The 14,229-nt window shown below is 60.0% G+C and overlaps 1 protein-coding gene across 1 annotated transcript in view; it reads left to right on the plus strand.

Moving 5' to 3' along the window:
- Positions 1-14,229, plus strand: part of LOC142243773 (1-phosphatidylinositol 4,5-bisphosphate phosphodiesterase gamma-1-like) — a 150,996-nt gene that overhangs the window by 15,903 nt on the left and 120,864 nt on the right. Inside the window, exon 2 of the mRNA XM_075315972.1 lies at positions 13,277-13,426. Coding sequence (XP_075172087.1) covers positions 13,277-13,426 — 150 coding nt within the window. The remainder of the gene's footprint in view (positions 1-13,276; positions 13,427-14,229) is intronic.

Below are 14,229 nucleotides of genomic sequence, written 5' to 3' on the forward strand. Positions count from 1 at the left end.
GGCGAATCTTCTCCCGTAGTCTCTGCCGCAGGTGGAATTGTCACTGGCACGAGGCAAATCTTCTCCCGTAGTCTCTGCTGCAGGTGGAATTGTCACCAGCACGAGGCGAATCTTCTCCCGTAGTCTCTGCCGCAGGTGGAATTGTCACCGGCACGAGTCGAATCTTCTCCCATAGTCTCTGCCGCAGGTGGAATTGTCACCAGCATGAGGCGAATCTTCTCCCATAGTCTCTGCCGCAGGTGGAATTGTCACCAGCACGAGGCGAATCTTCTCCCATAGTCTCTGCCGCAGGTGGAATTGTCACTGGCACGAGGCGAATCTTCTCCCGTAGTCTCTGCCGCAGGTGGAATTGTCACCAGCACGAGGCGAATCTTCTCCCGTAGTCTCTGCCGCAGGTGGAATTGTCACCAGCACGAGGCGAATCTTCTCCCGTAGTGTCTGCGCAGGTGGAATTGTCACTGGCACGAGGCGATTCTTCTCCCGTAGTCTCTGCCGCAGGTGGAATTGTCACCGGCACGAGGCGAATCTTCTCCCGTAGTCTCTGCCGCAGGTGGAATTGTCACCGGCACGAGGCGAATCTTCTCCCGTAGTCTCTGCCGCAGGTGGAATTGTCACCGGCACGAGGCGAATCTTCTCCCGTAGTCTCTGCCGCAGGTGGAATTGTTACTGGCACGAGGCGAATCTTCTCCCGTAGTCTCTGCCGCAGGTGGAATTGTCACCGGCACGAGGCGAATCTTCTCCCGTAGTCTCTGTTGCAGGTGGAATTGTCACCAGCACGAGGCGAATCTTCTTCCGTAGTCTCTGCCGCAGGTGGAATTGTCACCGGCACGAGGCGAATCTTCTCCCGTAGTCTCTGCCGCAGGTGGAATGGTCACTGGCACGAGGCGAATCTTCTCCCGTAGTCTCTGCTGCAGGTGGAATTGTCACCGGCACGAGGCGAATCTTCTCCCGTAGTCTCTGCCGCAGGTGAAATTGTCACTGGCACGAGGCAAATCTTCTCCCGTAGTCTCTGCCGCAGGTGGAATGGTCACTGGCACGAGGCGAATCTTCTCCCGTAGTCTCTGCCGCAGGTGGAATGGTCACTGGCACGAGGCGAATCTTCTCCCGTAGTCTCTGCTGCAGGTGGAATTGTCACCGGCACGAGGCGAATCTTCTCCCGTAGTCTCTGCCGCAGGTGGAATTGTCACTGGCACGAGGCGAATCTTCTCCCGTAGTCTCTGCCGCAGGTGGAATTGTCACCAGCACGAGGCGAATCTTCTCCCGTAGTCTCTGCCGCAGGTGGAATTGTCACCAGCACGAGGCGAATCTTCTCCCGTAGTCTCTGCCGCAGGTGGAATTGTCACCGGCACGAGGCGAATCTTCTCCCGTAGTCTCTGCCGCAGGTGGAATTGTCACTGGCACGAGGCAAATCTTCTCCCGTAGTCTCTGCTGCAGGTGGAATTGTCACCAGCACGAGGCGAATCTTCTCCCGTAGTCTCTGCCGCAGGTGGAATTGTCACCGGCACGAGTCGAATCTTCTCCCATAGTCTCTGCCGCAGGTGGAATTGTCACCAGCATGAGGCGAATCTTCTCCCATAGTCTCTGCCGCAGGTGGAATTGTCACCAGCACGAGGCGAATCTTCTCCCATAGTCTCTGCCGCAGGTGGAATTGTCACTGGCACGAGGCGAATCTTCTCCCGTAGTCTCTGCCGCAGGTGGAATTGTCACCAGCACGAGGCGAATCTTCTCCCGTAGTCTCTGCCGCAGGTGGAATTGTCACCAGCACGAGGCGAATCTTCTCCCGTAGTGTCTGCGCAGGTGGAATTGTCACTGGCACGAGGCGATTCTTCTCCCGTAGTCTCTGCCGCAGGTGGAATTGTCACCAGCACGAGGCGAATCTTCTCCTGTAGTCTCTGCCGCAGGTGGAATTGTTACTGGCACGAGGCGAATCTTCTCCCGTAGTCTCTGCCGCAGGTGGAATTGTCACCGGTACAAGGCGATTCTTCTCCCGTAGTCTCTGCCGCAGGTGGAATTATCACTGGCACGAGGCGATTCTTCTCCCGTAGTCTCTGCCGCAGGTGGAATGGTCACTGGCACGAGGCGAATCTTCTCCCGTAGTCTCTGCTGCAGGTGGAATTGTCACCGGCACGAGACAAATCTTCTCCCGTAGTCTCTGCCGCAGGTGGAATTGTCACTGGCACGAGGCGAATCTTCTCCCGTAGTCTCTGCCGCAGGTGGAATTGTCACCAGCACGAGGCGAATCTTCTCCCGTAGTCTCTGCCGCAGGTGGAATTGTCACCAGCACGAGGCGAATCTTCTCCCGTAGTCTCTGCCGCAGGTGGAATTGTCACCGGCACGAGGCGAATCTTCTCCCGTAGTCTCTGCCGCAGGTGGAATTGTCACTGGCACGAGGCAAATCTTCTCCCGTAGTCTCTGCTGCAGGTGGAATTGTCACCAGCACGAGGCGAATCTTCTCCCGTAGTCTCTGCCGCAGGTGGAATTGTCACCGGCACGAGTCGAATCTTCTCCCATAGTCTCTGCCGCAGGTGGAATTGTCACCGGCATGAGGCGAATCTTCTCCCATAGTCTCTGCCGCAGGTGGAATTGTCACCAGCACGAGGCGAATCTTCTCCCATAGTCTCTGCCGCAGGTGGAATTGTCACTGGCACGAGGCGAATCTTCTCCCGTAGTCTCTGCCGCAGGTGGAATTGTCACCAGCACGAGGCGAATCTTCTCCCGTAGTCTCTGCCGCAGGTGGAATTGTCACCAGCACGAGGCGAATCTTCTCCCGTAGTGTCTGCGCAGGTGGAATTGTCACTGGCACGAGGCGATTCTTCTCCCGTAGTCTCTGCCGCAGGTGGAATTGTCACCAGCACGAGGCGAATCTTCTCCTGTAGTCTCTGCCGCAGGTGGAATTGTTACTGGCACGAGGCGAATCTTCTCCCGTAGTCTCTGCCGCAGGTGGAATTGTCACCGGTACAAGGCGATTCTTCTCCCGTAGTCTCTGCCGCAGGTGGAATTGTCACTGGCACGAGGCGATTCTTCTCCCGTAGTCTCTGCCGCAGGTGGAATTGTCACCGGCACGAGGCGAATCTTCTCCCGTAGTCTCTGTTGCAGGTGGAATTGTCACCAGCACGAGGCGAATCTTCTTCCGTAGTCTCTGCTGCAGGTGGAATTGTCACCAGCACGAGGCGAATCTTCTTCCGTAGTCTCTGCTGCAGGTGGAATTGTCACCGGCACGAGGCGAATCTTCTCCTGTAGTCTCTGCCGCAGGTGGAATTGTCACCGGCACGAGACAAATCTTCTCCTGTAGTCTCTGCCGCAGGTGGAATTGTCACCGGCACGAGGCAAATCTTCTCCCGTAGTCTCTGCCGCAGGTGGAATTGTCACCGGCACGAGGCAAATCTTCTCCCGTAGTCTCTGCCGCAGGTGGAATTGTCACCGGCACGAGGTGAATCTTCTCCCGTAGTCTCTGCCGCAGGTGGAATTGTAATCGGCACGAGGCGAATCTTCTCCCGTAGTGTCTGCCGCAGGTGGAATTGTCACCAGCTCGAGGCGAATCTTCTCCCGTAGTCTCTGCCGCAGGTGGAATTGTGATCGGCACGAGACAAATCTTCTCCCGTAGTCTCTGTTGCAGATGTAATTGTCACCGGCACGAGTTGAATCTTCTCCCGTAGTTTCTGCCGCAGGTGGAATTGTCACCGGCACGAGGTGAATCTTCTCCTGTAGTCTCTGCTACAGCTGGAATTGTCACCGGCACGAGGCGAATCTTCTCCCGTAGTCTCTGGTCACGGTCGGCGGAGGAGTACTGTTTGGAGTACCGGAGATGGGCCACGGACACCCAATAGAACGACCCGGCTCTCACGAGTCAGTTCATCCAGGGGTTGTCTGCTCGGCTGAGGGACTCTTTACTGCAGTACTCCGCACCCACTTCACTGGAGGTCGCCATGTCCATTGCCATCAGGGTGGATAGATGCCTCAGGGAGAGAAGACCAGGGTCCCTATAACCATGTCGAAGGCGGAGGTCCCACAGGTGGTGGAAGATGAGCCCATGCAGGTTCGAGGGTCAAGTCAGGCCTGGCCCCTCACCACTCCAGGCCTGGCCCATCACCACTCCAGGCCTGGCCCATCACCACTCCAGGCCTGGCCCATCACCGCTCCTGGCCTGGCTCCTCACCGCTCCTGGCCTGAGTCCTGGCCTGGCTCCTCACCGCTCCTGGCCTGGCTCCTCACCGCTCCTGGCCTGGCTCCTCACCGCTCCTGGCCTGGCTCCTCACCGCTCCTGGCCTGGCTCCTCACCGCTCCTGGCCTGGCTCCTCACCGCTCCTGGCCTGGCTCCTCACCGCTCCTGGCCTGGCTCCTCACCGCTCCTGGCCTGGCCCCTCACCGCTCCTGGCCTGGCTCCTCACCGCTCCTGGCCTGGCTCCTCCCTGCTCCTGGCCTGGCTCCTCACCGCTCCTAGCCTGGCTCCTCATCGCTCCTGGCCTTGCCTTCAAAGCTCCTGGCCTGGCTCTTCACCTCTCCTGCCCTGACTCCTAGCCTGGCTCCTCATCGCTCCTGGCCTTCCCCTCACTGCTCCTGGCCTGGCTCTTCACCGCTCCTGGCCTGGCTCCTCACCGCTCCTTGCCTGGCTCCTCACCGCTCCTGGCCTGCCTCCTCACCGCTCCTGGCCTGGCCCCTCACTGCTCCTGGCCTGGCTCCTCACCGCTCTTGGCCTGGCACCTCACCGCTCCTGGCCTGGCTCCTCACTGCTCCTGGCCTGCCTCCTCACTGCTCCTGGCCTGCCTTCTCACCGCTCCTGGCCTGGCTCCTCACCGCTCCTGGCCTGTCTCCTCACCGCTCCTGGCCTGTCTCCTCACCGCTCCTGGCCTGTCTCCTCACCGCTCCTGGCCTGTCTCCTCACCGCTCCTGGCCTGTCTCCTCACCGCTCCTGGCCTGTCTCCTCACCGCTCCTGGCCTGTCTCCTCACCGCTCCTGGCCTGTCTCCTCACCGCTCCTGGCCTGTCTCCTCACCGCTCCTGGCCTGGCTCCTCACCGCTCCTGGCCTTGCTCCTCACTGCTCCTGGCCTGGCTCCTCACCGCTCCTGGCCTGCCTCCTCACTGCTCCTGGCCTGCCTCCTCACTGCTCCTGGCCTGGCCCCTCACCGCTCTTGGCCTGTCTCCTCACCGCTCCTGGCCTGGCACCTCACCGCTCCTGGCCTGGCTCCTCACCGCTCCTGGCCTGGCTCCTCACCGCTCCTGGCCTGCCTCCTCACTGCTCCTGGCCTGTCTTCTCACCGCTCCTGGCCTGCCTCCTCACCGCTCCTGGCCTGGCCCCTCACCGCTCCTGGCCTGGCACCTCACCGCTCCTGGCCTGCCTCCTCACCGCTCTTGGCCTGGCACCTCACCGCTCTTGGCCTGGCACCTCACCGCTCCTGGCCTGGCTCCTCACCGCTCCTGGCCTGCCTCCTCACTGCTCCTGGCCTGTCTTCTCACCGCTCCTGGCCTGTCTCCTCTTCGCTCCTGGCCTGCCTCCTCACCGCTCCTGGCCTGGCCCGGCCCCTCACCGCTCCTGGCCTGTCTCCTCACCGCTCCTGGCCTGCCTCCTCACCGCTCCTGGCCTGCCTCCTCACCGCTCCTGGCCCGGCCCCTCACCGCTCCTGGCCTGTCTCGTCACCGCTCCTGGCCTGCCTCCTCACCGCTCCTGGCCTGGCCCCTCACCGCTCTTGGCCTGGCACCTCACCGCATACTTTACACTGCAGGCCTGCTCCAATTGGACAAAGGTAAAATCCGTGACAGCAGTTTGGCTGCATGGACAGATGATCTGTTCTGGGAAGCCGCAATGTTCACTTCCTCTGGTTGTCGGACCCCCAGATGATCTGTTCTAGGATGTTGTGATGTTCGCTTCCTCTGGTCGCCGGACCCCCAGATGATCTGTTCTAGGATGTTGTGATGTTCCCTTCCTCTGGTTGTCGGACCCCCAGATGATCTGTTCTGGGAAGTTGTGATGTTCGCTTCCTCTGGTTGTCGGACCCCCAGATGATCTGTTCTAGGATGTTGTGATGTTCGCTTCCTCTGGTCGCCGGACCCCCAGATGATCTGTTCTAGGATGTTGTGATGTTCCCTTCCTCTGGTTGTCGGACCCCCAGATGATCTGTTCTGGGAAGTCGTGATGTTCGCTTCCTCTGGTTGTCGGACCCCCAGATGATCTGTTCTGGGATGTTGTGATGTTCGCTTCCTCTGGTCGCCGGACCCCCAGATGATCTGTTCTGGGAAGTCGTGATGTTCGCTTCCTCTGGTCGCCGGACCTCCAGATGATCTGTTCTGGGAAGCCGCGATGTTCGCTTCCTCTGGTTGTCGGACCCCCCAGATGATCTGTTCTGGGAAGCCGCGATGTTCGCTTCCTCTGGTTGTCGGACCCCCAGATGATCTGTTCTGGTGAAGCCGCGATGTTCGCTTCCTCTGGTTGTCGGACCCCCAGATGATCTGTTCTGGGAAGCCGCGATGTTCGCTTCCTCTGGTCGCCGGACCCCCAGATGATCTGTTCTGGGAAGTCGTGATGTTCGCTTCCTCTGGTCGCCGGACCCCCAGATGATCTGTTCTGGGAAGTCGTGATGTTCGCTTCCTCTGGTTGTCGGACCCCCAGATGATCTGTTCTGGGAAGCCATGTTAGTCGCTTCCTCTGGTTGTCGGACCCCCAGATGATCTGTTCTGGGAAGTCGTGATGTTCGCTTCCTCTGGTTGTCGGACCCCCAGATGATCTGTTCTGGGAAGCCATGTTAGTCGCTTCCTCTGGTTGTCGGACCCCCAGATGATCTGTTCTGGGAAGTCGTGATGTTCGCTTCCTCTGGTTGTCGGACCCCCAGATGATCTGTTCTGGGAAGCCGCGATGTTCGCTTCCTCTGGTTGTCAGACCCCCAGATGATCTGTTCTGGGAAGCCGCGATGTTCGCTTCCTCTGGTCGCCGGACCCCCAGATGATCTGTTCTGGGATGTTGTGATGTTTGCTTTCTCTGGTCGCCGGACCCCCAGATGATCTGTTCTGGGAAGTCGTGATGTTCCCTTCCTCTGGTTGTCGGACCCCCAGATGATCTGTTCTGGGATGCTGTGATGTTCGCTTCCTCTGGTCGCTGGACCCCCAGATGATCTGTTCTGGGAAGCTGTGATGTTCGCTTCCTCTGGTTGTCGGACCCCCAGATGATCTGTTCTGGGAAGCCGCGATGTTCGCTTCCTCTGGTCGTCGGACCCCCAGATGATCTGTTCTGGGATGTTGTGATGTTCGCTTCCTCTGGTCGTCGGACCCCCAGATGATCTGTTCTGGGAAGCCGCGATGTTCGCTTCCTCTGGTTGTCGGACCCCCAGATGATCTGTTCTGGGATGTTGTGATGTTCGCTTCCTCTGGTCGTCGGACCCCCAGATGATCTGTTCTGGGAAGCCGCGATGTTCGCTTCCTCTGGTTGTCGGACCCCCAGATGATCTGTTCTGGGAAGTCGTGATGTTCGCTTCCTCTGGTTGTCGGACCCCAGATGATCTGTTCTGGGAAGTCGTGATGTTCGCTTCCTCTGGTTGTCGGACCCCCAGATGATCTGTTCTGGGATGTTGTGATGTTCGCTTCCTCTGGTCGCCGGACCCCCAGATGATCTGTTCTGGGAAGTCGTGATGTTCCCTTCCTCTGGTTGTCGGACCCCCAGATGATCTGTTCTGGGATGTTGTGATGTTCGCTTCCTCTGGTTGCCGGACCCCAGATGATCTGTTCTGGGATGTTGTGATGTTCGCTTCCTCTGGTTGTCGGACCCCCAGATGATCTGTTCTGGGAAGTCGTGATGTTCGCTTCCTCTGGTCACCGGACCCCCAGATGATCTGTTCTGGGAAGTCGTGATGTTCGCTTCCTCTGGTCACCGGACCCCCAGATGATCTGTTCTGGGAAGCCGTGATGTTCGCTTCCTCTGGTTGTCGGACCCCCAGATGATCTGTTCTGGGATGTTGTGATGTTCGCTTCCTCTGGTCGCCGGACCCCAGATGATCTGTTCTGGGATGTTGTGATGTTCGCTTCCTCTGGTTGTCGGACCCCCAGATGATCTGTTCTGGGAAGTCGTGATGTTCGCTTCCTCTGGTCACCGGACCCCCAGATGATCTGTTCTGGGAAGTCGTGATGTTCGCTTCCTCTGGTCACCGGACCCCCAGATGATCTGTTCTGGGAAGTCGTGATGTTCGCTTCCTCTGGTCACCGGACCCCCAGATGATCTGTTCTGGGAAGTCGTGATGTTCGCTTCCTCTGGTCGCCAGACCCCCAGATGATCTGTTCTGGGAAGCCGTGATGTTCGCTTCCTATGGTCGCCAGAGCCCCGGATGATCTGTTCTGGGAAGCCATGTTAGTCGCTTCCTCTGGTTGCCGGACCCCCAGATGATCTGTTCTGGGATGTTGTGATGTTCCCTTCCTCTGGTCACCGGACCCCCAGATGATCTGTTCTGGGAAGTCGTGATGTTCGCTTCCTCTGGTTGTTGGACCCCCAGATGATCTGTTCTAGGATGTTGTGATGTTCGCTTCCTCTGGTCACCGGACCCCCAGATGATCTGTTCTGGGAAGTTGTGATGTTCGCTTCCTCTGGTTGTTGGACCCCCAGATGATCTGTTCTGGGATGTTGTGATGTTCGCTTCCTCTGGTCGCCGGACCCCCAGATGATCTGTTCTGGGATGTTGTGATGTTCGCTTCCTCTGGTTGTCGGACCCCCAGATGATCTGTTCTGGGAAGCCGCGATGTTCGCTTCCTCTGGTTGTCAGACCCCCAGATGATCTGTTCTGGGAAGCCGCGATGTTCGCTTCCTCTGGTCGCCGGACCCCCAGATGATCTGTTCTGGGATGTTGTGATGTTCGCTTCCTCTGGTCGCTGGACCCCCAGATGATCTGTTTCTGGAAGTCGTGATGTTCGCTTCCTCTGGTCACCGGACCCCCAGATGATCTGTTCTGGGAAGTCGTGATGTTCGCTTCCTCTGGTCACCGGACCCCCAGATGACCTGTTCTGGGAAGCTGTGATGTTCGCTTCCTCTGGTCGCCAGACCCCCAGATGATCTGTTCTGGGAAGTCGTGATGTTCGCTTCCTCTGGTTGTCGGACCCCCAGATGATCTGTTCTGGGATGTTGTGATGTTCGCTTCCTCTGGTCGCCGGACCCCCAGATGATCTGTTCTGGGAAGTCGTGATGTTCCCTTCCTCTGGTTGTCGGACCCCCAGATGATCTGTTCTGGGATGTTGTGATGTTTGCTTCCTCTGGTCGCCAGACCCCCAGATGATCTGTTCTGGGAAGTCGTGATGTTCGCTTCCTCTGGTTGTCGGACCCCCAGATGATCTGTTCTGGGAAGTCGTGATGTTCGCTTCCTCTGCTTGTCGGACCCCCAGATGATCTGTTCTGGGAAGTCGTGATGTTCCCTTCCTCTGGTCACCGGACCCCCAGATGATCTGTTCTGGGAAGTCGTGATGTTCGCTTCCTCTGGTCACCGGACCCCCAGATGATCTGTTCTGGGATGTTGTGATGTTCGCTTCCTCTGGTTGTCGGACCCCCAGATGATCTGTTCTGGGAAGTCGTGATGTTCGCTTCCTCTGGTCACCGGACCCCCAGATGATCTGTTCTGGGATGTTGTGATGTTCGCTTCCTCTGGTTGTCGGACCCCCAGATGATCTGTTCTGGGAAGCCGTGATGTTCGCTTCCTCTGGTTGCCGGACCCCCAGATGATCTGTTCTGGGATGTTGTGATGTTCGCTTCCTCTGGTCACCGGACCCCCAGATGATCTGTTCTGGGAAGCCGCAATGTTCGCTTCCTCTGGTCACCGGACCCCCAGATGATCTGTTCTGGGAAGCCGTGATGTTCGCTTCCTCTGGTCACCGGACCCCCAGATGATCTGTTCTGGGAAGTTGTGATGTTCCCTTCCTCTGGTCACCGGACCCCCAGATGATCTGTTCTGGGATGTTGTGATGTTCGCTTCCTCTGGTCACCGGACCCCCAGATGATCTGTTCTGGGAAGTCGTGATGTTCCCTTCCTCTGGTCACCGGACCCCCAGATGATCTGTTCTGGGAAGCCGCAATGTTCGCTTCCTCTGGTCACCGGACCCCCAGATGATCTGTTCTGGGAAGTCGTGATGTTCCCTTCCTCTGGTCACCGGACCCCCAGATGATCTGTTCTGGGAAGCCGCAATGTTCGCTTCCTCTGGTCACCGGACCCCCAGATGATCTGTTCTGGGAAGCCGCGATGTTCGCTTCCTCTGGTCACCGGACCCCCAGATGATCTGTTCTGGGAAGTCGTGATGTTCGCTTCCTCTGGTCACCGGACCCCCAGATGATCTGTTCTGGGAAGTCGTGATGTTCGCTTCCTCTGGTCACCGGACCCCCAGATGACCTGTTCTGGGAAGTCGTGATGTTCGCTTCCTCTGGTCGCCGGACCCCCAGATGATCTGTTCTGGGAAGCCATGTTAGTCGCTTCCTCTGGTTGTCGGACCCCCAGATGACCTGCACGGCTACTTTGTGTCATTTTTACCTGCTGTGTGAACAGTACAGATTCTATTCACATTCAGCAAGCAGAGATCTCATCAGGGAAGGAACTAGAACCCCAGCTGCAGAATGTCTCCTTACAGGACTGGGTGCCGGCCCTTTAAGAGCTGATCTGGAAGGTTCTGTGCACAGCGGACCCTTTATGTGCAGCAATGCCACAGCTCACATGTCCCGTGCCAGGACCACACGGCTCCGACGTCTCCGGGCCGGGGACTCTGTTGCCGTGGGAACGGTACAGACAAATGTCCTGACCTCATAGACCATCCAGGCCGAGGAATAAAATCCCCGGATTACACAAGGGTTATATACATAAAGGATACAATAACAGATGTATACACGCCCTAGAATGTAGCAACTGCAAGGAAAATCACCATGCTTTACACTGCAGGCTGCATCCTGAGACCAGACAATGGGGAAGCTATGGAGCTGCATGTACACCTGCTGTATGGGGCACAGGGGTGACTGGAGACCCCCGGAGACCCCTGGCAGCTCCTGATGATGTCTCCTCCGCTGTGTCAGTGACCACCGCACCCATTATATTCCATCATCTGCGCATTAACAATTCATGGAGGCAAAAAGCTGCCGAATAATTGCCCTCATTATCCACAGACCCACCTTGTGCACACAGCCCCGCTCTCCACTGCTGCCCTCCCGGGAGCCCATAGATCCTGAGGGGCCACCGCCGCCCTCCCGGGAGCCCATAGATCCTGAGGGGCCACCGCCGCCCTCCCGGGAGCCCATAGATCCTAAGGGGCCACCGCCGCCCTCCCGGGAGCCCATAGATCCTAAGGGGCCACCGCCGCCCTCCCGGGAGCCCATAGATCCTGAGGGGCCACCGCCGCCCTCCCGGGAGCCCATAGATCCTGAGGGGCCACCGCCGCCCTCCCGGGAGCCCATAGATCCTGAGGGGCCGCCGCCGCCCTCCCGGGAGCCCATAGATCCTGAGGGGCCACCGCCGCCCTCCCGGGAGCCCATAGATCCTGAGGGGCCACCGCCGCTCTCCCGGAAGCCCATAGATCCTAAGGGGCCACCGCCGCCCTCCCGGGAGCCCATAGATCCTGAGGGGCCACCGCCGCCCTCCCGGGAGCCCATAGATCCTGAGGGGCCGCCGCCCTCCCGGGAGCCCATAGATCCTGAGGGGCCACCGCCGCTCTCCCGGAAGCCCATAGATCCTAAGGGGCCACCGCCGCACTCCCGGGAGCCCATAGATCCTGAGGGGCCACTGCCGCTCTCCCGGAAGCCCATAGATCCTGAGGGGCCGCTGCTGCCCTCCCGGGAGCCCATAGATCCTGAGGGGCCACCGCCGCCCTCCCGGGAGCCCATAGATCCTGAGGGGCCACTGCCGCTCTCCCGGAAGCCCATAGATCCTAAGGGGCCACCGCCGCCCTCCCGGAAGCCCATAGATCCTGAGGGGCCGCTGCTGCCCTCCCGGGAGCCCATAGATCCTGAGGGGCCACCGCCGCCCTCCCGGGAGCCCATAGATCCTGAGGGGCCACCGCCGCCCTCCCGGGAGCCCATAGATCCTGAGGGGCCACCGCCGCTCTCCCGGAAGCCCATAGATCCTAAGGGGCCACCGCCGCCCTCCCGGGAGCCCATAGATCCTGAGGGGCCACCGCCGCCCTCCCGGGAGCCCATAGATCCTGAGGGGCCGCCGCCCTCCCGGGAGCCCATAGATCCTGAGGGGCCACCGCCGCTCTCCCGGAAGCCCATAGATCCTAAGGGGCCACCGCCGCACTCCCGGGAGCCCATAGATCCTGAGGGGCCACTGCCGCTCTCCCGGAAGCCCATAGATCCTAAGGGGCCACTGCCGCCCTCCCGGAAGCCCATAGATCCTGAGGGGCCGCTGCTGCCCTCCCGGGAGCCCATAGATCCTGAGGGGCCACCGCCGCCCTCCCGGGAGCCCATAGATCCTGAGGGGCCACTGCCGCTCTCCCGGAAGCCCATAGATCCTAAGGGGCCACCGCCGCCCTCCCGGAAGCCCATAGATCCTGAGGGGCCGCTGCTGCCCTCCCGGGAGCCCATAGATCCTGAGGGGCCGCCGCCATCCCGGGAGCCCATAGATCCTGAGGGGCCGCTGCTGCCCTCCCGGGAGCCCATAGATCCTGAGGGGCCACTGCCGCTCTCCCGGAAGCCCATAGATCCTAAGGGGCCACCGCCGCCCTCCTGGGAGCCCATAGATCCTAGAGGCCACCAGCCCTCCCGGGAGCCCATAGATCCTGAGGGGCCGCCGCTCTCCCAGGAGCCCATAGATCCTGAGCGGCCGCCGCCCTCCCGGGAGCCCATAGATCCTGAGGGTCCGCCGCCCTCCCGGGAGCCCATAGATCCTGAGGGGCTGCCGCCCTCCCGGGAGCCCATAGATCCTGAGGGGCCGCCGCCATCCCGGGAGCCCATAGATCCTGAGCGGCCGCCGCCCTCCCGGGAGCCCATAGATCCTGAGGGTCCGCCGCCCTCCCGGGAGCCCATAGATCCTGAGGGGCCGCCGCCCTCCCGAGAGCCCATAGATCCTGAGGGGCCGCCGCCCTCCCGGGAGCCCATAGATCCTGAGGGGCTGCCGCCCTCCCGGGAGCCCATAGATCCTGAGGGGCCGCCGCCATCCCGGGAGCCCATAGATCCTGAGCGGCCGCCGCCCTCCCGGGAGCCCATAGATCCTGAGGGTCCGCCGCCCTCCCGGGAGCCCATAGATCCTGAGGGGCCGCCGCCCTCCCGGGAGCCCATAGATCCTGAGGGGCCGCTGCTTTTCGGCACTTGCTTAATGTTTGTCTTCTGTTTCTTTTCCAGTTGATATCAGAGAGATTAAAGAGATTCGACCTGGAAAGAATTCACGAGATTTCGAGAGGTTTCCAGAAGACGCCCGGAAGGTGGACGCCGGCCTCTGCTTCATCATCCTGTATGGAGCCGACTTCAGACTGAAGACCCTCAGCGTGGCCGGTCAGTGACCGACCCCCGGGGGGATGGGCTGCTGTATATGTGACGCCCCTGGACTATCAGGTGGTCACAGGGTACTGCACAAGCTGCCCTCCCCTGCAGTATCCGCCTCACTCCTGGTTATGGGTCCCTAACTAATGGTGTTGCCTCCAACAGCAAATCAAATGTTAGATACACCCCGCACCACACCCACCAGACGCACCACACCCACCAGACACACCACACCCACCAGACGCACCACACCCACCAGACGCACCACACCCACCAGACGCACCACACCCACCAGACACACCACACCCACCAGACGCACCACACCCACCAGACGCACCACACCCACCAGACACACCACACATGCACCACACCCACCAGACACACCACACCCACCAGACACACCACACGCACCACACCCACACCACACCCACCAGATACACCACACCCACCAGATACACCACACCGACCAGATACACCACACCCACCAGACGCACCACACGCACCACACCCACCAGACACACCACACGCACCACACCCACACCACACCCACCAGATACACCACACCCACCAGATACACCACACCCACCAGACACACCACACATGCACCACACCCACCAGACACACCACACGCACCACACCCACACCACACCCACCAGAAACACCACACCCACCAGACGCACCACACCCACCAGACACACCACACCCACCAGACACACCCACACCCACCAGACACACCACACATGCACCACACCCACCAGACACACCACACGCACCACACCCACACCACACCCACCAGAAACACCACACCCACCAGA

Source organism: Anomaloglossus baeobatrachus, chromosome 6 (genome assembly GCF_048569485.1).
Source record: "Anomaloglossus baeobatrachus isolate aAnoBae1 chromosome 6, aAnoBae1.hap1, whole genome shotgun sequence".
Taxonomy (NCBI): domain Eukaryota; kingdom Metazoa; phylum Chordata; class Amphibia; order Anura; family Aromobatidae; genus Anomaloglossus; species Anomaloglossus baeobatrachus.